The sequence below is a fragment of the Falco peregrinus genome, chromosome 12, assembly GCF_023634155.1.
Source record: "Falco peregrinus isolate bFalPer1 chromosome 12, bFalPer1.pri, whole genome shotgun sequence".
Classification (NCBI taxonomy): Eukaryota; Metazoa; Chordata; class Aves; order Falconiformes; family Falconidae; genus Falco; species Falco peregrinus.
In genome coordinates, this window is record NC_073732.1 from 22,769,223 (window position 1) to 22,794,892 (window position 25,670).

Below are 25,670 nucleotides of genomic sequence, written 5' to 3' on the forward strand. Positions count from 1 at the left end.
TAATTCAGCTGGTGCTCCAAAAAATTTCATCAGGTGAGCATCTGGTCAATAACAGTGGAGAATGCAGAATGAGGTATAGATGTTACCTCCACGCTGAGCACATTGGCATTTACCTTTGAATTAACTCTGCATGGTGCAAAAAGGTAAAAATTCCCTGTTTATTCACATTTTTTTTAAATCTCCCCTGTTGGCTGGAATAGCGCATGTGGGTACACCCATGGAGAGAAAGATGCATATATATACACAAGAAGGTATTTTCTGTGACAAGGCATTTTCTGTGACAAACAAATACTTACACGGCTTTTACTGCTGTGATGGTACTTTTATCTTCAAATGAAAGAAAAACATTTCAAGATACTGTATGAAAATTACTTGTACAAATTTGTTGCAATTCTATCAGGTTTTTCATCCATCCCACTAGTAAAGGAAACTAAACTCAGAATAGGCTTTAATATACAGTGTACATACAATACTTGAATTCCTTTCAGAAACTAAAGCTTCTTACAGAAATGATAGTTTCCTGTGTGTATGAATTACTGAGAATTATAATATCAACAAAAAGGAATGAAACCAGGTTGCACTTAAAAATCTACACTTCCTAGGTGATTTTCAACATTTTTTTCTAAACATTTTCCACCAGATAAAGTTTGTTACCATGTTCTAACCATTTTCCATTTCACAAAATTAATTACTGAATCTGTAAATAAGAAATTAATTACACAATAGAAGTAACGGAACCTAAGAGGAAAGGGACTTTGCGCATGGCTGGTGGTGAACCCACTGGTTCTGCTGCCTAGTTCTCTTGAACGCCTTATCAAATGCCATTAATTTCTAGTCTGCATACAAATGCATTGATGTGCCAGATTTAAATCAAATTAGAATGTTTAGAGTAAAAGCCCGTTTGCCATGTTTCAAATTGCACGTATTTATTTGGAGGCCTCAGAAGGACATCTTAATCTTATAGTGTTATTATTTCAAGTAGAACAAGAGACTTTTACCGTTATTTGGAGAAAGTCCCTTAGCTTACAGACTGAAAAAAAAAAAAAAGAAAAAAAAGCAGAACTGCTGCAACAGATATTTTGACAAGAGCTTTGAATGAAAAATAACAAAACCTCTGCAGGGAATTTCCCATTAATCTAATTTATTTGGGAACACATTTTCACAACAATAATTAAATTATCTAATGTTCGCTTACATTAAAAAGAGATCATTTGTAACAGTTCAATATTAGAAAAAAAAAAGGGGGGGGGGGGGAGGGCCAATATTTTAAACTAACACCACAGTAAAAAACCCAACAACTTGCAAACATCAAAGGAATGCCATGATGTTTGACAGCTTCGTATGAATTCAGCTGTTTCATCTCTTAGTGAAGTTGACAACATAGATTCCAGCATTTTCTGTGCAGTGGTGTCTTTAAAGCTGTGACATGTTTATTTGTTAGATCTCTATTCATCTGTTTTTCAGGGTGTTTCAATAGCTGAAATATCCAATAATTAAAGTCTTGTGAACATTGGAATCCCTGTTTATAAAGACAACAAAAACAACAACTACATTTTCTCATGGAACATGATATGCAGGTTGTTCATCCGTGCCTTGCAAGTCTTCAGTGGGGAACACCACATATAACCAACTGAGATACCATTGAGCAAAACGTGGTTTTATCTGCTTTATTTCTCCTAGAAATGTCAGCACAGCACATTATATTGCCTGTAATTTTAATAGATAAACGAGACAATGATTCCATTGTTATTTTTTTCCTCAAAATGGTAGAATACATTTTCTTAAAAAAGTCTGCAAACATATTTACAAAAGTGTGAAAGCAATAAATGCAGGCTTTTTATATTTTTACTGAACTTCCAAAGACTGACTGATATCCTAATTTTATTGGAGATCTGGTCCAAGGGTGATACAAGCAATTAACTATCACACTCAGTTTTGCTTTCTTGTAGGCTACTGTGGAAAACAAAACACATAAATATTTTAAAAAGAACAAACTTATATTCCGTGAAGCATAATGAAGATATTCCAAAACCATTTCCTACATTTTTATGTTGTTTCAGCTTTAAAACATCTCTTGGTCTTTCTTAATGTTGTGTTAAAATGTGGGTCACCATCCTACTTTTGGAAAGCCAGCTGCTGCAAAGTAATTGTAAAGTAACCATCAAAATATCATTCACAGTATCTGCATCACAGGAATGGACTTCTTTTGTTTTCAAACAGGAGTGACAAAATCTGTGTTGCTGCCTTCATCTTTCACATTTTAAATACGATTGGCTGACAGAAATAAAGTGTAGTGTCATGCTTGGTTTACCTAAATCATTTATTTTGTAACTAATAAAAGTAAACAATTACCAGATACTGTATATATAGAGATATATAGATATATGGCCACAAATAAACTATAGTAGAAAGTTATTTTGGTTTTGATAAAGTTAAGAAAAGCACATAAAATCATATTTCATGAATATCTTGGTTTATGGCCATCAATATTTTTGTATTTTTTTGTTTTGTTTCATCAACATAGCAAAATACAATCTTCCTATTAAACAATAATTATCAGATGGCAGACAATTCTTTTTATTGGTTTACATTGGCAGGTCACAGTCTAAAAGCACAACCACATCAGGCAGAAATTGCACACAGACCACCCTGGATTTTGAAGACTAATTTTTATGCTTCTACGAAAAAAGCTTAATTTAAGAAAGGGGACTCTAACAAGCACTAATTAAATACATGGATTTCCTTTTTTTTTTTTTTTTTTTTTTTCAATAGCCAAATAAAATGACTGAAATTGCAGTACTTTATTTTGCTTTCAGCTTCCGTTCTAACATTTGTGCTTGATGTTAGCAAACATGTTTTGAACTTCCTAGAACTGTTGGTAGAAGTTGAATCACACAAATAAAACCCAGGTGATTTTTTTTCCCATCACGGAATACTGCAGATTTATTTCAATTAGGCCTGTTCCTTGGGGATTTTTTAGTGTTGATATTTGCTTTTTTAACTTATATCTGAAAACTAGGGGAGATCTGAATGTAATGCTATGACACCATACTGTCACAACGTCAGTATTTCTGTAAGAAATGGTTGTAGGTGGGACTGGCCCATAAATATGCAGTTGTATTAGTTGTAGAAGGCATGCTCATGTCTTCAAAAACCAGACTGGTCTTAAGATATTACTCTTTATTTGAGACAGTTACCATTACTTCATTAAAAAATGACAAAACAGCAATAAACATTTTAGCTCTTTAATGAGCAAAGATCAGGTCTCTTAGCATTGGAATAATATTCGTTATCCAGATTATCTTTATTTCACTCAGTGACCAGTAATGTGGCCAAAAAGTACAAAGTAATTTTCCATCAAGTAGTATACAATTTTTGTGTGTAATAAGCTTTCATTCTTGAAAAAGAGTAACTGAAAAGAAATGTTTCTGTTACTGCAGTTAGTTTGTCAGAGAAAGTTCTTCGCATTATCTTACAAACTATCAAAATTGCTAGTAATTTGAAAAAATGTAAAAAAAAATCACATAACTTTAGTCTAATAGAAATATAGTACAGGTAAGAGAGAAAGTATTTATCAGGGATGTGCTCTTAAGTCCATCTCAATTATTTCTTTTATATAAATGTACATCTGATTACATATACAAACACTTTGAAAGGACTGTGGTATATAATTACTGGAAAGCAACAGGGGAACGAAAAATTTCTTGTGGTTTTAGAACATTCGTTTCACACAAACATATGTAGTGTTCAGATTTTAAAATTTCCAGTTGTTGGCTCTCTCCCCGTTCTTACATACCCTCTTATTCTACACTGTCGCCATCTGGTCTAGAGAATTCATTTGAATGGCAAAGCTAACGTATAGCAAAAAGGGAATTAACTCTATATTAAAGTATTATAAGTAAACTTTGTAACATGCAAACATGAGTTTAAACAAGAAACTGAAAGGTGTAATCAGAGTGGTAATACTGGGGCATTTTTATATTGCAAAATACCATTGCAATTAATTTTTTGGACACACTTTACCAATTTGAACAAAGCATATCATAACTAAAACATAGCAAATTATAAATCCTTCATTAAAGGAGAATCCATTAGAGTTATAGTTACGTTAAAGTTAGAAATTATTCAGGTGGAAAGGAAAAAGAACATTAATAATACAGATTTTTTGTCTGGGATTCCTATCAGTGCAGATTCAACACTGTATACCTAGAATGCCGTAAGTACCTTTCAAGAACTGTTGCAATTCCTTCTGTTTCTGAAGCTACCATGAAATATTTTACTGTGATTACTTTTGCCCCTTTCAAAAAAAACCAAACCAAACCCCAAAAAAAACTTCTTTAGGTTGTGCCAATTGATGAAGAAAGCTTCTATTAAAAACTCCAATGGGATGAGAAGAATTTTAATTACGGCTTAATCAGCAGCACAGCCACCAAGCATATAAATTATCATGCACATCGTGCTAAAAATATCCAGTTTCCTTTATTCCCACAACTTTTATACTGACAGCACTTATGTGATAATGTTGTACCTGCCAGGCTGTAAAACTTCTTTGACTGGCAGATTTCAGCATGAGCCCCTTTCTAAGGCCTTAACAGCATTGGTGCTTTGTGTACTTATTCAAATGTAAATATGGTCTACACAAGAAAACAGGTCCAAATAAAAATTGGTGAAAATTATCTGACATTCCATTACTGTGTCCCTTGTGCATATTTATAGGTTTTTAAAATTTTCAGTCATAGTTCTTTCCTGTTTGTGTTGCACATGCCTAATTCCATTACGTAACTTAAATCTTCAAAAAATTAATACTTGAATGTGAATGAAAAAGTATCATTCAGGACAACTGCTTCAAGCAATTGCAAACAGTTGGGTTTTTTTTGTTTTTTCTTTTCTTTTGTTTGTTTGTTTCTTAAGTTCATTTGATATATGTACAATTCATTTTTTTCAAAACCCCAAAAGTTCTTGATATGTATATTCACATAATATTCCTCCATATTTAAATAGTAAGAGTCTTGTAGGTTGAAAGCCAAGTAATCTTCAGTAATATCACCTACTGTAATCCATCAAAAAATAAAGTTTGTTTCATCTTGTCTGGCTATACCCTGGTTGTTGAGTGTGAATGGGGGTGGGGATGAGGATGGGGCAGTGTATTGTTCTGTCCTCCGGTAAATGTATTGAATGTGTGTAGGGGTTGAATCCCTGGTATAGTGTTGGGGATCATTGTGATGGTGTTGGGTGTCATTAAGGGAATATCATCAGGAGACCTTCTCATAGCTAGCGTGTAGTCTGGGGGACAGGCGGTCCTAAGAACCACCTCATGTGGATGGATGGACTCACATTCATGATCCAAGTCAGTGTGCTTCATTTGGAGGGACATTATCTCCTCTTCTTGTGCATGGGTTAGGTCATTGGTAGTAGTACGTTGTGGGCTACATCTCCTGTGAACATCGTGTCTCCGCTTGTCTTTTTTGTAGTACAATGCTGCAAAGGCCAAAATGTTCAGGAACAGCAAAGATGCACCAACTGCGATAGTAACACTCAATTCTGTTGAATAGTCCCTTTGATCCACTGAAAATGGGCTTGGCTGTTGTTTGGGATCATCTTGTTTGGCTGTAGGAAAGGCTGAAGTAACAGAAACAGAATTTTTCCTTGTTGGTCTGAAAGTATTATCAGTTGATGGCACTTTAGTTGTGGTAGAGGTATACTGTGAAATGTCGTTAAGATTGTGCAGATGAGGTACCAGTTCCAACCAAAGGTTCACTTTATTGGCCCTATAATGTTCTTTAACTCGTGGTTTTAATCCAATGTGAAGATACAGTTGGTCTTTCTGAGAATATCTGGTCCATGCTACTTCTTCAAAACGATTTGGCTTTGTATGGATGAATTTTGTATCTTGCGGCACTGGTTGATTTGGGTCACTAAAAAAAAGATAATCTCCAATGTTACAAAGTATTTCAAAAGGAATTATAAAATTAACATAATTAAAATTTTATACTTAATGTTGAAGTCTGCCTTTGGACAGAGCAGAATGCTATTTCCTAAAATTAGAGGCCTTAATAATCTTTATTAGAAACAGCATTATGCAAACGAACCCTTATTTTACATAGATGACTGCGAAATGCCTGGCTCCCCAAAATGCTAGCATCTCACACAGGGAAATCTTTTGCTGCTGAGGGCAGACTGCCAGCAATGTGGTAAAGTGGACAAATATCTATGAGACACTAGCGCGAGAGGAGATTTTTACTTTTTTTTTTTTTTTTTTTTTTTTTTTTAGTAACATAAAGCTCGTGAGGCTCAGCATTTCAGTTCAATGAAGTATCTGTGGCCTTCCAGAAAGGGCACAGATTCTCCTTCTGTGAAAGACCGTGGCAGGGCCTAACTCAGTATAACACATAATGACTTAAGAGTCCAATGGCCAAAGGTGGAAATGTGTTTTGAACTACCAGTGAAAGAAGAATTAATGACAATAACAAGATTTTTCAATTTTAAAGTTACATATTTAACGGTCAGAACTGTCAGTTTGAAACAAAATATTAAAATAAGGCTTATTATATTTGATGCAATATTTATGTACTTTTCTGTCTCATGGGATGAAAATATCAGTGCTGGGGTAGAATCAGTTACTAATGTAACAATTTTTAACTATACACATATGTTAATGCTTACTTTTGCACTTTTCTGGGCATCACTTAATTATTTTTATGTAAAAAGTATTTTTTTAATTTTTTCACACAGAATATTCACAAAGATTATTTTTTTCCCTCTTTTTGCTAGAATGTGTAAGTGAGCCTAGGGACATCACAATAAACATAAATATCCAACCCAGTTCTTAATCTCTTATTCATCCTACAAGCACAGAGGCATTCCCAAGGGAGACAGCAAAAGGAAAGTACTGCATCATCATATCCTGAGTTTGTATACAAGACTATTTGCTGTCTGGTACTCACCCAGTTTTTGCAAAGTTTGTCCAGTACGTCATCACCACTGCACTTAGCATGACGTCGTTTTTGGAGAAATTACAAGGAAATAATTCAGTAGGACCAATCATGGGGATTCCTAGTACGTAAGGAACCTCATCTCCATGGGCTGCATCTGCCCATGCAGGTACCTGATCCGTCTGGCAATGATGGTAGAAGGCATAGAAATATGTAGGCGATCCAAAATTTGAGTGGAGATCTGCTGTAGCCACTGCTGGTGCAACCCACTGGTGATCAGTAAACAAAGCCAGCAGTGTTTTCCTTCTGGTCTCAGGATTGTGTCGATCTGCCCAGTCCGTGTACATAAATTTAATAGTTTCCCTCAATATATCTTTGCCTTCAGGGTATCCGTATAAGTTATCAACAAAATTCGAAACTGCAAAGTCAAAATCACTAGCTGATATGCCGTCTTCGCTATCCACAATATTTTCAACAAATTTTAACCCTTCCCCTTGGTTAACTCCCAACATAATGTCATAATTGAGGAATTCTCCTTGTTCCATCAATATCTGAGGATCATCTGGTATCACATCGCCATCAATTACTGGTCCAAAGGCTATATGGTATCTTGCTGGTTGAATGTCCTGGTCGACAAGTTCTCTATAAGGCTTCTTCTGTAGACATTCTACCAGTTCTACAGTGTCTGACATGTTGCAACCAACTTTTGTAGCCAACATCCTGGCATATTTTGCAGGCTGAAAACTAACTGCCCAGCTGGAGAGAGCTGTTCCACTTTGAGCTATTGCTCTTTGAAAAAGTCCTGTGGGGAGAAATATTTAAAAACTACTGAAGTGACCTTGAAACAGCTATGTACTTGAAAGATTCAAAGCAGTTCTTTGAAACAATAAAAAACTTTAACAGAGGTTTAACTTGCATCTTAACAGTACTTAAAAACACAATATATTGAGATCTGACTGTCCTTGTACCTACAGGTAATGTATACAAAATAAATGCAATATGCGCAGAAACTGAAGCAAATGATTCTACCTCAATGTAGTACAGCCGAGGAACAGATTTTCAAAAGAAACTCAGGAAGAAAAAGAAGTGCCATTACCTTATGTGGGATTGCCTATTCAACCTAATAGCTTGAAAGAAATTCCGAAAGTTAAAGCAATTTTTAAGTTGGAGGAAAAACCAACAAGTCTCTGAAATGGATGGAATTTCTGGGTATTGTTCAAGCCATCAGCAGCATGCATGGATACCACTATGTGTTAAATAAACCTAATATACTGATTTTTTACGTTTTGTTTGGGATTAAACTTGATTTGAGAGGTGCTGTGCTTTTGAATTGTGTATCACAGCAAAAGTTTATATTCTGGAGTAATAGATGAGAAGGTACGAGGCAGCCATTAAATTTATAAGTGTCTAAGTCAAGATCCTTTCTTGTAAGGATTTTTTTAAACGCAGGTTTATAGCGATCACACTTATTTAAAAAGGGAAATGATATATTTTACACTATTTAGCTTTGTAAATCACCAATTTAAACAAATGTTCAGGTATTCATTTAGGGGAGAGACAGAGTATAATGATCTGGCACTGCGTATAAACTTGTAGCAAATCCCAAAGACTTCAATACAATTAATTTGAATTTGTGCTGATTTAACTAGAACTCTGGACCAGGAACTCTGCTCACAGAAATGACAAAATATATTTAAATTGACATTTCCCTCTCCCTTTTGTAAGTGTATTTGAGTACATCATTGGATGACAGCCTTACCCCCTTGTAGTAAATGAATCAATCCCATTTTTTTGCTATTAACTTTAATGCTATCATAACTCCATCCTTGTTCCTATAATTCCTGTGCTCCCTTTGTGTTGGGGCTTTGCCTTTTCCTGCTCCCTTTGGGGAGGGTAGTTCGGGTTCTGAAAGATACTTTAAGTCTGAACCTTGTGCAAAATAATGCTCGTCTGTAATGTCAGAAACTTGGACTATATTTAGGTAACTGTGACCTTTCTGTGTTTTTCATTGTCATGGAAGTATATCCAGTTCATTTCAGTAGCACATCTTTTGCAGTAATGACTGGAAAATATTTTATACTGGACCCTATGTCCTATAGCTTACTGTGGGTAATCCAAAACAGTCTATACCATATGTAAGCAATGCTGATTTAAGATATATGGGTCAAAATTTGGTTTTACTTATACTGATAGGCACCTGGAGTAATTCCACTGACTTTGGTAGAGTTGCTGAGGGACTGGAAGTGACATCTGGCCTCACTCACTTAATTTTGCTAAGAATGTATCTTTAGTCCAATGCTTGATGACTAGGCTGGATACTCCCACTAAAGGAATTGGCATTAAGGTGCTCAGCTCACCTCAGAATTTTATTCCAATAATGCAAAAGATGGCTTTTACTCTGATAAGTAACATATTTCTATTAAAAAACTTCCATAGCCTCTTAATCAAGTCAGAGACATGCCTTTACAGCCTCCGTTGCGGTACCAGACCCCGTACACTCAGAAGTTAGTTGGAATCAGTCACTGGCAGGAAAGGTTTTACAAACTTCTGAGGAATTTTAAAATCATTCTGGACTGTTATTAGGTCAAAATCCAAACATCTTAAAATTAGATAGGTGCAGGGACTGAAACATGTAAACTCAAGCCTCTCCTTAAATTTATGAGAAGTCATATCCAGAATATTATTTTCTTGCAAGATTTGAGTAAAAAATAAGAAAGAACTTTAGGTATAAAGGCAAGTAAAAATGTATTTGCATGTTTATAAGGTCAGAAATTGAGCTAGTATAAATCAGCTCAAAATCGGTGGAATTACTGTAGAGGATCCAGGCATTGTAATAAATGTAACTAAATGACAAACCTGAATTTTCACAAAGATGTATGTCATGATACTTCATAATCTTTCTTTTTTGGCATATCGTGTAAATCTATTTTTATTGCTTTATTAAATATCTCTGAACAAGGACAGAAAGTGTAAGCTACATATTAAAAAAATGCTGATATAAACACTATGGCCTGCTAAGTGCTACATAAACATTAAATGTTGGATTAAGTAAAAGTGGTCAAGTCCTCTGGCAATAAAGTTATCTTAGGAAATGAAACTAAATATTCCTCCTTCTGCTGAAGAATGCTTACAGAAATATTCCTCCTCTCAAGCCATTTGGTGAGAAATGAACAACAGTATGAAAAATTATTTTCATTCTGTCACATAATTCCTGCTAGAAACTGATATCACACAGGACGGAGAACCACATTTTTATCTGATAATGTGTATGCTTATTATGGCTGGTGGGCTGTAGACTGATGGAAAGAAGATTTAAATGTTCAATGGACCATACTGTTTTATGACTCCTATTCAAAGTCTTATCAAAGTAAATAACAATGACATTCTGCATATACTCATCTACATTTTTCAGAGCACTTTCTGAAGATGGGTGCTGTTGTGCCCACTTGCAGATGGGCAGCTATGAACAGCACCATCCTGAAATAGGCTGAATGCTTCCTCTGAACTACCAAGGGATCCTTTCAAAGGGAAACGAAGCAAAGAGAGCATCCAAATTTATAGCTTATGAAAGAGACTGGGTAATAAAGTGAAACAAAAGGTTTTTTAAAAAAATCTTGGAATATTTGAAAATATTTGAAAACTTGCAATAACTTTTCATATTTGAAACTAACCAATTTTTAATGTAATACTTTTTTTTTTTTTTAATGGCAGGTCTAACCCTCCCCAAATGAAACATAACATACATGGGGGAGTGGCAGATTGTTCTGTTTAATCCAAATTTCAGTAAAGCATGTTTTTGCTTTCTTATAAAAGAAATCCTCAGACATTTACTTTTACAATTGGATTTTAAGTATTCATCGGGTAAGCCCTCTCCAGTCCCCTCCCAAATCCTCTGATCTGCTGTGCTTCAAATTACTGCATCAGTTTCCCCAAATTCTGCTCCTGGCAGAATTCTGGCCATGTGTTAGAATAGGACAGGGTAAAATTTGCTAAGGAGAGGCAACACACGACTGTCCAGATATTATAAATGTGGCATTTTGCATTAATGTCATGTTACATTAGGAAGATTAAGATTAAGACTGCGAGGATAAACCAGGTCTCCTCATTCAACCTTAAGCTAAATCCCCTATGACAAAAGTTATTTTTATGAGTTCTGATGAAAAAAGATGGTGCAGTGTGACCCTCAGATTACAGTGTAACAAGGTAATGCTTACATCTTGTTCTTATAGGCCAGATTATAAATATGTCTTATTTAAGTGCAGGTGTTTATGGAAAAAAAAGATTACATTAAAAATCAAATTGTAGAAATAGACTAGAATTTAATCACAGTCTATTTTCCACTAGACTTTTCTTGTAAAAGCTGTATTTTTCTCTCATTTGAAATAGTGTAAAGGCCTGATCTAAAGAGTCACTTCTATTGACCTCAGTGGGCTCTGCATCATGACTTTGGGTAAATGCAGCTCTTTTAATGTCAGTGGAATTATTTTTTTATGACTGGCCTATTAGTTCCCCATGGAGATACAGCAATATAAATTAGTGGAGGATCGTATGCACAGGGCACAGTGTGATGTCCCTGGTAAAACTAAACAATACAAATAAAAATGTGTGAAAACAGTGAGACAAAAGTACTGTGATCAATAAGCAATAGCCATGCAAATGAGAGAAACTGTGTGAAACTGTGGTGCAAAAATCATAGGAAAAAAAATTGGGTGCCTCAAACAGCATGCTTTTAATTTCCTGCTGTCTGCCTCAACTAGAGAGAAAAAGTGTTAGTTATGGAATAGGAAAAAACACATAGAAAAAAATCCATTTTCAACTTGGATGCTTTGACAATTTTGGATCATGCATGCAAAACATTCAACCATTCTTTTATTAGATGACAGCAAGTGAAGTTCATGCAGTTTCAGACAAAGGATTTCTGAACTAGGTACTTGTTTCCTTCACACAAAATAATAGTTTTAAGCATTTCAGCTGTTAGCCTGAAAAAAAAAACCCCAAAAAAACCCCACAACCAACCACCTGTGTCATTTTACTTTTTTTTAAAGTTTGCTCATCATGAGAAACTAAACATGCCTTTCATGACAGTCTGAATATAGATGACCTCATCTACTGTGAGCATGACTGACTGGTTTTCCAAAAAGGACACCCTTAGGTAGGAAAGAAAAGAGACAAAAATGGTGCACTGAGAAAATGCTGTTCAGAAGCCTGCTATAAAGTGTTCCTACAAAGCTCCATAGGAAAAAGAAGAAAGTGACCCAAAATTTAAACATGCACAGAAGAGCTCGGGGAGAAGGCAACTTGTACAGCCTTTAAAAAGTTTGCTTAATATTGAGCTGAACTCAACAGTTCATAGGAACAAAGAGAATATACAGAGCATCACATAGTACTAATGGCAGTGGCATGCAGACACCAAAATTGTCAAAATTTGCAACCTGCATAATACCTTTGGTTGAATTGCTCCAACGGTTACCTTCAGAATAATGGGATAAAGTCAACAGATTGACGCATGAACCGCCTGCACCAGATCCAAAAACTGTTATTCTTAATGGGTCACCACCAAAGAACCCAATATTTTCACTAGTCCATCGCAAAGCTTGAATTAGATCAAGGAGGCCATAGTTTCCTTTTGCTGCTTGGTCCCCAGTGCTCAAAAAACCTGTGAATGTAAATGAAAAAAGAAAGGGTTAGCAAGTGCTCTTCTGGGTGACCCCGTTGCAATTTTCTAAGTACGATTTCAAAAGTATGTGCCATTAAATAATATGCAACAATTTTCCATATTCACTGGACAACAATTTGCAATTTTGCACTCTTCGTGAAACAAGTTACTTGGTATTCACTCTTTTGGCTCTGGTGTTTTAACGTAGGGAAGATGAACATACATCCCAAGCAAAATACTCTTCTAAGTCTTAACAGGTCACAACATATTGCTCCCAAAGACGTCCTCTTGATTGTACTAAGTTTAAGAGAAAAGGTTTAGCAAACAGATACACTGCAGTCATTTTCTAAATTATCTGGTCAACTGTGAATTGCACTTCTATACCCAGATGCAGCCACGGACTTTGCGCATGCCAGAGGTAACAGTTCCCCTTCTCTGTTAACAGACTGTGTTCGGTCATATCCCGACAACACGCTGTCTTTTCCTTTTTTCTCCCCCACAAATATGCAGCTTATGTCACAGGACAAGCTGGGTTGAACAATATGAGCAGCTCTCAACTCCCTGAGCTCTATCCCATAGTCATTAACCTGAGTTAATTGAATCTACGATAAATGCATAAAGACAATTTAAGTTGTTTCCATGACCCCTTAACATCAAAAAGATAAGAGCTCAGGGGTAATCTGGAGAGCACGAGAATTGCTCCCTTTAATTCATACTGGAAGGAAAATGGCAGAATGTATCAGGTACGGGAACGACTGTTTTACACTTTACTCCCAGCAGTATTATCATATTTCGTATTACTGTCATTCTTGTCATTACAGCCTGCTGACTCTAAAAGGGGGACAATAAGAACTTGGAAGAAAGTCTTTGCTGATAAAAGACATTGCTTTGCTTTTGGATCACATTTGTTGACATTTCCAAGTTTCTCAGCTTAATAAACAAATGTTTAAATAATACCAGCATTATGAAGTAGCCCAGCACCTCCATTTGCATATCAAACTGATTTAATGCTCAATAAATTGGCAATGTAACTGTTTTTCAGTACATGCTTTGTAGAGAAATGCAACCCATTACAACAATTATTTCTACATTAATTAGATATTTGTGGGTCTCTTAGTCTCGTCAAAGTTCTACTGATTTAACTCTCTTGAGTGCAGACAGCCTACTCAAAAGAAGTTTACAGTAGTTTTTCAGACAAATGGCTCTCAAAGGAGTCCTACTGTTTCATTATGACAACAAAAGCAGCTTTTGAGACATTGGTAGGAAGACAGACACCTGTGCACATACATATATAACAGAAGGATTTAACAAGATTACAGGTAAGTGCATGGGTGTGCCTATATTAATGCATATAATGAACACGTCATTTGTTACTTTATTACAATTCTGATCCAACTTCAAATGGCAGGCTTACATTTTGTATTGTCATGTGAGTAGACATTTATTCTAACAGACCTTCTTTGCTGTAAACTGCACTGAAGGCTAATTGGCCTCGCTGCCTCCGTAGTTGAGCTATGCTCTGTTTAGGGTGAGCAGCTCTGTTTGTGTAGGTCAATCCTGATTTTTGTTACCATGGAGAGGGAACAGGGAAGTGGCATAAGGTGCCAGGACAGCAATTCTCCCAATTCCAGACCTAATGTACCAAGTCTAATGGGCATACTTCTTTCACTGTAGCCATAATAAATTGTTACTCTGATACTAGACTTTAAAATAATCACTGTTCTACAACTAAACCCTGCCACATTTACTACTTAACTGCATAAATAAGTAACGCAGCATCACCACCATCGAAGAAAATATCACCTTTGATATTTAGGGAAAGCCCAGAAAGGAAGTCATAAATATAATTAATTCATACTCATTTTACTATTACAGCTCAGTACTGAGATGAGATTAACATGATGTTATTTTACTCTGCTTTACTCTTTCATTTTCTTTTGTGTAGCCAGAGGGGCTGCTGTGCATGCCTATGTGAAAGGATGGTCCCAGTATAATCCTGCCTGCACAGAAGCATTCATTCCTGTCTTCGCGCTCCAGTAAAATGTTGTCCCCCATAAATAGTTTTTAAGGACACAGAGAAATGTCGTCTTTGAATCTATGATAGCAAATCTAATGAAAGCTCCCTAACCAGTCTCACTGCTTTGTCAGCCTTCATGGAGTTGAGGGATGGTACCAGTGACTGTAACAAAATTAAAATGTAGAAATTTATGGGAACTACAGGATCTTGCTGCTGCACATGCTGGGAATGTCTTCCCCCTTCTTTGAGCAAGTATACAACTGCGGAAAATCAGTGACAAATCAGTTCATCATATTAAGTGTATAAGTGACTGCACTGATTTAAGGGATTGGAGGAATGATTGGCAGTGGCAGTCCTCGAAACACAGGCAGCAATGAGATGAGAGCAGTTACAGCAGTTACCAAAACTGTACCCTAAAACAAGCCCCTCTTTGGTTTTTTTTTTCCTTTCCCTGCTTACAGATTCCCCAAGCCTGGACAGGATCTGCTCTCAGCAGAGCTGCAACATTGGTTCAAAAAGATCCCGTAGAATTCTCAAAGTGGTTCCAAGACATTTATTAGGAAAATAGATGGTAGGGTTGTAGCTGAGATACAGTGATCCCCCTGAAGGAAAACAAATGCTAACATTCAAGCTTTCTGAAAAGTTGTTTTCTTTACTCTGTATAATATGCAGCAAAGTGGGAAGCAAGTAAGTCTTTGCCTGGAAAAGCAACAGACTAAATTATAGGTAAAGCCTTAGGGCAATCCCCGGCTATTAAATGAGTTCACATCAAGCCCTGAAGCTCGACGGGGAAATGGGAAATCCTTTGGAAACTATAAATATGCTACTTCTAAAGAATCTTTGTGAAAAGAATCTTAAAAAGAGAGCAAAAGAGGAAATGTCTCCTGTTGCTCATAGAGATCAAGAACCTTGAGTTCAGTTCAGGAAATGTGCCAGAAGGGGGAGCTTTCTGTTTATTAAAAAAACCCACAACAACAACAAAAAAACCCCACAAAACAAAACCCCAACCAAACCAGAGAGAAAAAAAAAGGGAAGTATTAGTAATATTCTCCTCATTCATCTTTATTAGACAAATTATGACTTGTGTCCAGAGCAACAGCTCCGATGCAGAAGAAATATCTCACGCCTCCTCAGCAAGAACCACGTTGGCTGACTTCCATATCTACATAAGATGGATGATGATTGATGTTGACTTTCATGACATGAAACATTTCTATCTCATTTTTCAGAACCATAAGAAGCCTGTTAATATCGCCACCTGCTCATGCCTTTATTCTTGTATGCAGTACTATCATCATGGCTTAGAAGCATTCAGAATGTCATGAAATCAGAGATAGGACTGATAAAACAGATGATGTTTTTCTTTCCAGTTTGTGGTTTGGTTTTTTTAGTTTTGGTGGGTTTTTTTTTTCCTCTAGTGAGGAGTGCCTCAGTACAGATAAATTCATCTAACTAAACACCTGTAGAGAAATGCTGTAACACACAGCATTATAGGAATATATATTCCTATCTATCTATATATGTGTGTATATATATATATACGCACACAGACCTGTAGGTCTGTGGGTGCAATTACTTATTCCTATTTATCACTTTGATAAAACAGAGATTGCAACAATATGTTTTGTCTTTATCCCAAGAGAGCTTTCAGCATGCAATTAATATAGATACCATAGATTTCTATGTATTTCTATGACACAATCATTACACTGTGTAGATATTAAGCTAGCAATTTTGAGTCACAGAGGGGAACCTGCTCTTGCTGAAAAGGGCTTGTGTGTCTGAAAGCCTGCCTGTTTTTAAACTGTATCAGCTTGTCTATTAAAATATATTATCCCTTTCTGCAAATGCTGTCTTATTATTATCATCCCTGGATTGTCATCTCACTAAGAATGCTGCTATCATATGATACCACCTTTTGCTCTTGTAAAAAAAAGTAAATTAATCAAGACATTTGCAAAAAACCTTATTTTTGCATTATTCTCTAAAAAGGTCAGATTGAGCTAATTTTGTTCCATAATTAAGTCCTTCTACTGGAAATATTCCAATCATCAGCTGAACAATTGCTATTTTATATTCTGAATGGAGAGTTTATCTCTTCTTTTATCTCCTCTGAAGGAGCAGACTCTAATGGAATTATGGAAGTGAGGACGTGGTCTTTTGTGAGTTTAAGAAAGAGGTTTATTAAGCTCATTTGGACCATTTCTCTGTTACATGCCCATTAGACAAATAGGCAGAGTGTGTCACAACCAGGCCCTGTATTTTGGTGTTAAGATAAATTTTAATGCTTTATAGGCTTGTCTGCCTGGGTAACGATTTCTGCTTGCTATTCAGATAAATCTTTTTCTAATATGATTCCAGTGTTTTTGAAGAGTAAATAAAATAATAGAGTTGGGAAACTTAAAATATGTTCTTGAAAAGCTTAGTAGCTTGAATTATTTTAAGCTCTGGCCTAATTTGAACATTCAAATTAATGCAGAGGGGAAGGCCAAGACAGAATTTTTCCTTATGTAATGGACTGCTGCAACCCGATGATGCAGTAAAAGTCTAGGCACAGGCTGGTGGGTAGGAAAGTGCCATTTCACATCACAGAGAACCAAACCTTCCCTCTGATGAGTTCTGTCCATATAAGTGTTTCATAACCCAGCAACCTTCGTGGCTGGATGAAAGTAAGGGGCAGAATGTCTTGTTGGACAGAAAAAAAAATACGAAAAAAAAATAATAAAAAATCTGCCTGCGAGAAAATACACAGCACCAAATGCTACTCTAAAAATAAAACACAAGAGCTTATAAAACTGGTCTGATGTGCCTAGATGTTTTTTTCAGAGCTGTATTACTGAAAGCAGTAACGCTTAAGATTTTAATATTACACACCTGTTTAGGCATGCATTACAATAATTTAGGTATGTTTCCACTTACAATTCCCTATGCAGTCAAATGTCATATTTGATTTTGTTAAAAGCAAATGTTAAATTGTACAAGCATAAATGCATAGTGGAAGAATGCAGGACCTATTTTGAGGGAAGAAATTCTATTCCCTCTGGATTGCAAGTTCCTTCGTTAGGAGCTCAGTTTGACACCCTCTATTAATGCTGAATGGTAATTGCCATGCACAGAAAATTGCAGTTGCCCTTTAAACTCTACCTACTAAGAAATGTGAGCAAGATAAGCAAATTTTAAGCAATATGGTTAAACTTAAAGAGCATATTTGTTTTCATATTAAACATATCTTTATGTCTTTAGACAGATCTTTGAAGCTTCCTTCCAACCCAAAGTGTTCTATGATTATATGATTATATACATTAGATCCATATGTTTGAAAACTTTTCACTTTTCACATAGTAAGGTTACGTGACTGGTTGCATGAACTGTTTGAAAACTTACTTATATTTTCTGATGTCATACCATAAACTTCATAAATTAAGAATAGGCCCATACAAGTAGCCTGCACTGATTCTTTCAGCCCACAACTCTGTTTTGGGATGTGTTAGGCTTGTATTTCTGCAGTGATCAAGTTGTGACTACTAAAAAAGCTGAATGTGCCATATAACACTGATCAAAGTGATGGGGGGAGGGGATCAGGAAGGGTTCTGGTATGAGTCCAATTTAATTGCCAGTGTTCTAGAGCTGTGGAATTTTTTATTTATATTTTTTTTAACAAAGACTATTATAGAAAAAATATCCATACATTCAGTATGGCTGGACTCTGGCTGACTTAAAAAGAACACCTCAGAAACTGAAAAGTTTTTTGTGCTATTCACATTCACACAACACACTATTCACATAACATCAGTCAGTCAGTAAAAAAAATAGGAAGCAGCTCAACTATTTCAACTGTCTTAATTAAGCTGTGTTACTGTAAGAACCATGCCTCAAGGTTAAGTATATGAACAAAAAAACATACTGCGAGTAATGCGAAACAGCTGCAGTAATTCATTAACTTACCAAACTCTAAAGTGGTGCATCTGTGAGGTAGAATTGCTTAAAAATACCAACAGTACCAATTTCACTGGCCAGTGCTATCACCCCAGCAGTTAGCCTTTTGAAATCCCCATGCATTTCACCAAGTAAATAAATTACATAATCAAATCAGTAAATATAAGAACTTGTAACTATATCCTTTGGTATTTTGAAAGTATAGGTGGAGAAAGATGTGTGATGATGTATAAACTCTGAAGTGCTTTTTCAGCATTGCTGTTTTACTATTGGAATTTTTAACACTCCTCCTAGAGTACCAAATCCTTCAAATTACTCTTTGTGAAGTGGCTGGAGCCAACAGAAAGGCTGGCCTTTCAAACAACAGAAGGTTTCACTTCCTTGCATTTTACTTAATTTCTTCTCCTTTTTGAGGCTAAACAAACCAAATGCTGCAAGTTACAGAAGTCCCTTACAGCTGTTTCAGTCTGGCATCTGTCACTTGCCAGCGCTGATGCATGACAGCAAACTTCCAGAAGAGGGGCAGATTGTGGAAGTGTCTCCCACCAAAGAACATGATTCCATTGTCAAACATGTATTGGGAGGACTTCACTGGGTGCAATGCAGCCCAAAGCAGGCTAACCCTCAGTCTTTTCCCAAAACACAGGTTCTCTTTCACAGCCTATATTAAAGTCCTTCAAATGACAAGAAAAGGCTGGATGAAGCCAGATTTTTCCTATCCTGGAAAGATTATCCTCAACCATTACAGCAGGGAGAAACTTGCTTAGATTTACTGAGATGTTCTTGGCAAGTACGCCATAGATGTTGAAACAGTCTGAGATTAGAATTTCTAGCATTCTCTGAATGCTGCGAGAAGAGGGTGGCTCTCTTTGCCTTCAGAGGTTCTGTACAGAGATGATAAAAGTCTGAGAATCCTCTCAGAATCTTTAGCTGCCTCTTCTTCGTGTGCTCAGTGGTTACTGTCCATTCTGCCTCATCTATCACATCAGGACAGTTGTGGGCAGTCTCTCAAATTCTGGCTATTTTCTACCCGCGAGATATGCACGTATCAGTGCCTGTGCCATCCCAGGCATGTGCAGGGGCTGGTGGCATGGGGCGAGCCCACACAACGAGGCAGGTCAACGTTTGTTTGTGAAGCGCCGAGCTGGCTGGTGGCTCTGCCCGCAGCACAGCGCAGCACGGTGTTGCTTCTCTGCAGCCCTCCCAGCCCACATGTCAGGCGTGACCGGTTAGTGGGTCACAGCCCCCGCAGTGTGCGGCAGGCTTGTCAGACGCGGGGCAATGGTGAGAATACAAAAAGGCAGGTGTTTGTTACGTACTGTCAGCTGCAGAGACAAGTTTCACAGAAGCAATTCTCTAAGCCGGTGCAGTAGTGGGGTGTGCAAAGGGACCCTGTGCTCTGCGGGCAGCTCCTGCAGCCAGTGCTTTGGCTTCAGCGCAGGGAGCATGGATAAAAGGGGCTTCAGCTGCCCGCTGCTTGTCTGTTCTCTGCTCTATGAACAACACAGCCGGTCCCAAATGATCACCTGAGAGATCAGCTCCATAGTAGCTTATTATAGATGATCTTTGCTGAAGAGTCAAAAGGAAGCCTGCTAACAATCTCCAAGATACTTTGAAAGAGTCATATAAGCAATAGGGCTAGTCCACTAGGAGTGATCTCTAATACCGATTGCTGCATGAGCTGTAAAAGGAAAAAAGAAAAGGAGGCGGCAAGTCTAGTCTCAGAAATACAGCTGCAGAAACTAATTTTATGGGATTTTAAATGATATATGGCTGATATATGGAAAGTAGAAGCCTTAAGAGCTGATGAATGACATTTGGCATAGGTGGACGCAAAAGGCAGCTGGAGTATGTCTCCTGTCCTTCTTTAAAAATGCAGAAAAAAAGATGGGGTTTGCTATAGAAAAGAGCAGATATATCTATGAATATTTCCATCTTTGAAAAAACAAGCAATTCTGCTGCCAGCAGAGAACATCTGCTTAAAAGCCTTCCACAAAGTAAAAATATAGTTGTTAGTACACGGCTGAGTCATGCTCTAGGGTGACACAACTTTTAGTTTGAAGTATTTTTAAGTTGCATACAAACTTTTCACAGGAAATGAACAACACTGTGCTACTAAGTAATACCATAGCAATGCTTTTATGATCTACTGTCTTTGAGAACTTTAACAAAAATACAAATAAAATCAATAGTCTCTAAAAGACAGCATGGGCAAAGCCAAATCTTATGATAGGATAAAGTGTGGAATAATAAAAATCAAAACACATACTGATCCTTTCAAATATACTCAGCCAAAACCCAAATGATAAGGAAAGACTACAATGAGAGAACAGAAAAGTCCATAGCCAAAGCCATCACTTGACTTCCCTACTTGGCAGAAGAAAGCAATGCCCCGAGGGAGAGATTCTTGTCTTCACCAGGATTGAGTGCACAGCTGTTCCAGTCCTACTTACTTCAAGTAGTGCAATGTGCAAAATTAAGTAGCCCACAGCACATTGCATCAAATATCTGTCCTTTACTGTGGTCTTTCAGCATCCCCATTTTCAGTAGCAAGATCAGAAACAAGTCATTAAGCTATGCTAGTCTTTTATGCAATATGCCGTATCTTTTAACTTTAGATGATACAATTAAAGGCAGCAGCTACAAACCTGGAAAACATGTTACAGAGGAGAGTTAACAAATACCAATGTTCTTAATGTGAAAGGCTTTAAAATCAAAATTGACCCCATAAAAGAGTCTGCTTTCCATTTTCCTTCAAGAGTTGGGCAAAATTAATTCATTATCTCAAGATAGCCCAGATGATACTTGAAGATCTTTCTACCCAATCTATTTGAGAAATTTTTGCTATATAATGAGCTGTGTAATGTGGGCAGCTACTTAGAATTACATGTAGTTCAGATTCAGCCTCCAAAAGCATCTTTTAGGTAGTACATTTTAATTGATTGTTACATGCCAGAAAACACTATTCTGACTTAGGGGTGGAAATTGTTTTTGCCTTAATAATGGTCACTCTGGTTGCATATTAGTATATGTCTTCAGTAATGCCACACAGTTTTTCAGAATTTTGAATATGTATGTGGATGAGAGAAAGGATGGGTTTCATTTCACTAGAAAGGAAAGTTCATATTTTAGAAGTAAAAAAATCATAATCATGAGTTCCATTGAGAGGGACAGCACCATAATTTTTGATACTTCTTCACAGTGTTGAGATTAGCAATGAGGGTCCAATCAATGTTAATATATATTCTATGAGCTGATGAAAGAGAAGTCAGAAATCTTCATGTAAAACTGTATATGCAAATCACTAGTTAGAAGCCTAGCAGCTATTTGAAAGTGCAATCTTTCAATCGGAACACAAAAATTATGGTGCTAATTTACTGTGAACTCAAATCTCCTTATTTGAAAATAAATAGAAAAGATTAACCATTGGACCAATTTACCAAGAACTGCACTGAGTATGTCATCACTTGCATTTTTAAATCAGAACTGGAGGCTTTCTAAAAATATATCACTATTCAGATAAGATTTAATTCAGGGAAGTTTTACGAACAATATAATACAGGTAGAGGTCGTACCAGATCATCACAAAAATGCCTTCTCGCATTTGAATGTGAGAGTTACACAACATATGAGACTTAAGTAATCAAGATCTGACTTCTGCAGCCTGATCAGTGCAGACAGACCCTTTGAATGTACTAAGAATTTAAATGTTTTGAGAAAGCCTGAAAAACAAAGCTTTTCTATCTTCCTTCTTTCTCTCTTCCTCTCCCTTTCCTCTTCCCTTCTCTTTTTGCAAAGCTTAATCTTATTTAATCAGTATCAACATTATTCTTGGAGTTCTGTTATTCATGTGAATTTATATATGTGTCCATTTATATACGCTCCTTGAAATACGCTTGGGAGCACAGAATCAATTTATCGCTTGACAAATCCTCAGGAATAGCTGGCAATATTTTTACCCCTGTGATAACAATCTGCTGTGCTTTCTACAGACGCTATGTGGTTGACCAACTTCTTGACCTACCTGTGGCATTGCATCCACATCTGTTTCCTTGCTGCCATACAATATGCAGTGGTAGCACAGTGATCAGAAAGATGACATTCTGCTCTGTCCCTTTAAACACGTAGGGGCATATTTGTCTTACTGAAGACACTGTGTTTCTGGCTATCTTAGCCTGTGTGTAAGAATAACTTGTGGTAAGAAAAAGTAAATAGAAAAAGCAGCAACCCAATTTCAGTTTGAATTGTAAAGCAAGGCATGTTGGAGCACACCGCGACACCAACATAATTATAACACATCAGGCTGTATATCACGGCTTGTTGCAGCAGCTGACATTTGTGTTTATGATGGCAGAAATGCTGAATCTATTCTTACCCAGAGAAAAGGACTTGTCCAACAGTGAGAAAGCTAAGAAATAAAAAAGGGTTTTGACTTATACCTCTGAACCTCTAAAAGTCTGTGGACTACTTCTCAGGGGCCAAAGATCACTAAGAAAGCAAACCAATTAAGAGCAAACACAAACGTACTTTATGACCGTCTGAGCCACGAGGGAACACTTTGAGAGGTCTGTAACAAAAATATGTTGCAAACAACTATCTTCATACACAGGCTTGTGCTAGCGAGATTCTTATACTGTTTTCATTGCTATTAACTGAGCACCAGAAACAATTGTAAGCACATATATGCCTAGACAGAGGCATCAAATCTAATTTTTCGGTAAATATCTATCACTTCTGGTAAAATGTGAAGTAACTAAGAATTAACTGCATCACCATATGCCTGTTCCTTTCTTACATGGCATCCTGACTCTCCCAGTGCAATTTTTGCTTTCTGCTGAGCCTGAATTTCCTGTTCCATAGGGCAAGATGCTTTACCTCTTCACAATGATTTTACTGCGCGGCAACACATATTTTGTGTCTTACAGGCAGGAAGCTGAAGAAAAGTCACGACCGGGATGAGGGTAGCTGTTACAGAGATGGTAACTGCCATTACAGAAAAAAAAAAAAAAAAAAAAAAAAAAGTAGAAAACATTACTGCTATTAAACTATTCCTCCCCAGCAGAATCCTGCAGGACTTGGCCACTTCTGACTGTACAGCTGTTAAACAAAAGAGGAGGGCATGAAAGGTATGTATTAATATACAAATCATACATATAACTCCTGTGTATCTTTTCAGAGCAGTCTTATAAAATACCTGGTCATATGCATATCCCCTAACTTTTCTAGCAACAATTTAAATAAATGCAAGATGTCAAAGAATCGTCCTTAGTCCAAGGAAAAGGAAGGAAAAAAGCCTCAAATCCACCCAAAGTTAATTGAGGCTAGAATCACTGCAGCTCCATCTATTGCAATTTCACATTGGTGCACTTCAATTAAGGCATAATAAGAGTGCAAAGTAATTTATACTTATAGATTAGATGCCGTCTGTGAAAAATTGCCGATTAACTCACAGTAGGCTTCTGGAGTACCAGGAGAACAAACGTTAGAGTACTTTGAGTTTGCTTTTCAGTTTGTACCTTGATACCACAGAAGCAAAGCTGAAACACCTTTATTTAATAGTATTACTAAGAAATACTTCATATGGCACATGCAGACACATGCTATCAGCAGGTTGACCTTCAGGCTTCACTAAAGTTTCATTCACCAATAAAGAACCAACATAAAAATGGCTGTACTGTTTCCAATAATGGTCTCAAATGTTTATTCAGTTGCTGAAAGGCAACTTTTCAACTCTGTTTTGTTACAATTAGAGAATTCTTTGAAAGATTGCCTACCGCAGCCTGAACTAAATGCAGAGCTCTGGTTTTCTGTAAGATGTTGCATCCATTCATTCCACTCTGTGATGAGTATCATATGCATTACCACTACATCATCTAAAAATATGCATAAGCCCATCTACAGATGGACCAGGCTCATTGCTATTCTATTATTTCATGTTTCTGTCATGTATTCTAAAATCTAACACTTTGAAAGCTACTTTACAATTACAAAGTAACACTTTGGTACAGTAGAATTACAGTCTTTGAGGATAAGGATTCTGTTATGGGGAAGGTAATATTCTTCAGTTACTCACATTTGGGTAAAATGAGGTGTCTTCAAGCTTAACACACCCACTTAGAGCCAAACTGAGAGAAGGAACACAAGTCAGAGCTCACAGGGAACAAATTCTCAGCCCTGAGCAAGAACTGAATTTATAGAAAATGGTCACGTGTAATGAAACAGTGGTCAGAAGAGGACAAGCATGTCAAGCACTTCTACAAGGCAGCTAAGAAATATTATGACAAAGAGTGGCTCGCTCAGAGGCATCTGTTTTCTATTTGCCGTTACAATTCTTGTAGCTTACTACAAAGTGAATATGCACAGTACTCATACAGTAAGTAAAATGGTGCTAGTTTAACACTTAATCAATACAATACAGGTTCTAAAGGCACTTTCTTAGTCTCAAATGAGTTGAAAAATCTAATCTGTGCTAATTTTCCCAAAACCAGATGGTGCATGAATTAAACTGTGTAGACCCTTTTAAGCTTCCATTCTCACTAGGTCCCTTTTGGGATAACTGATGTTCATTTCTTAGGGCTCTATTCTCCTGTACTTATTTATCTTAAATAACTGAAAACAGCCTCTTTAATTATACAGGAAGATGCACTCAACGGGAGAAAAGTCGCAGAATTTGGGCCTTCAAGGATTACATTATATACACAAATCCTGTCACTAAACCCAGTATTTTTTGCACAGACAGTACAATGGTATCTGCGTTATTTACAATGGGAGAATGTTTCATTCCAGTCCAAGAAATATCATTACCTATGGGAAGTAAATAAAGCCAGGACTATGCCAGTAAAACTCATTCATGTACATCACTTGAAGGCAGGAGGTATGAATTCACAGTACTAAAGACCACCTCATCTAAAAATAAAGATCGCAGATGGCAAGTATCAATGGGTGATTTTAGCTGTTGTTTATTATTGTAAATGGCTTAAAACTTCACCACAGCCCTGGGCTTAACTATGTTAGAGAGGTAACAAAGGGTGTTCTTAGGCCTTCTGAACAGGAAAGGAATCAACACGTGGAAAAGAAAAGTTGGGAAGGTGAAATAACATTAAAAAGTTTATTACACCAATGTGACTCA

General features: G+C 36.7%; 1 protein-coding gene across 3 annotated transcripts in view; it reads right to left on the bottom strand.

Annotated features, from left to right (window-relative positions):
* Nucleotides 1-2,563: 2,563 nt before the first annotated feature.
* Nucleotides 2,564-25,670, bottom strand: part of NLGN1 (neuroligin 1) — a 328,488-nt gene continuing 305,381 nt past the window's right edge. For all 3 annotated transcript variants that reach the window (XM_027794415.2, XM_027794413.2, XM_055817242.1), the window contains 3 exons: nucleotides 12,376-12,588; nucleotides 6,945-7,734; nucleotides 2,564-5,915 (listed from right to left, as the gene is read on the bottom strand). In XM_027794415.2, the coding sequence (XP_027650216.1) occupies nucleotides 5,093-5,915; nucleotides 6,945-7,734; nucleotides 12,376-12,588 (1,826 nt within the window). In that variant the 3' untranslated portion in view covers nucleotides 2,564-5,092. The remainder of the gene's footprint in view (nucleotides 5,916-6,944; nucleotides 7,735-12,375; nucleotides 12,589-25,670) is intronic.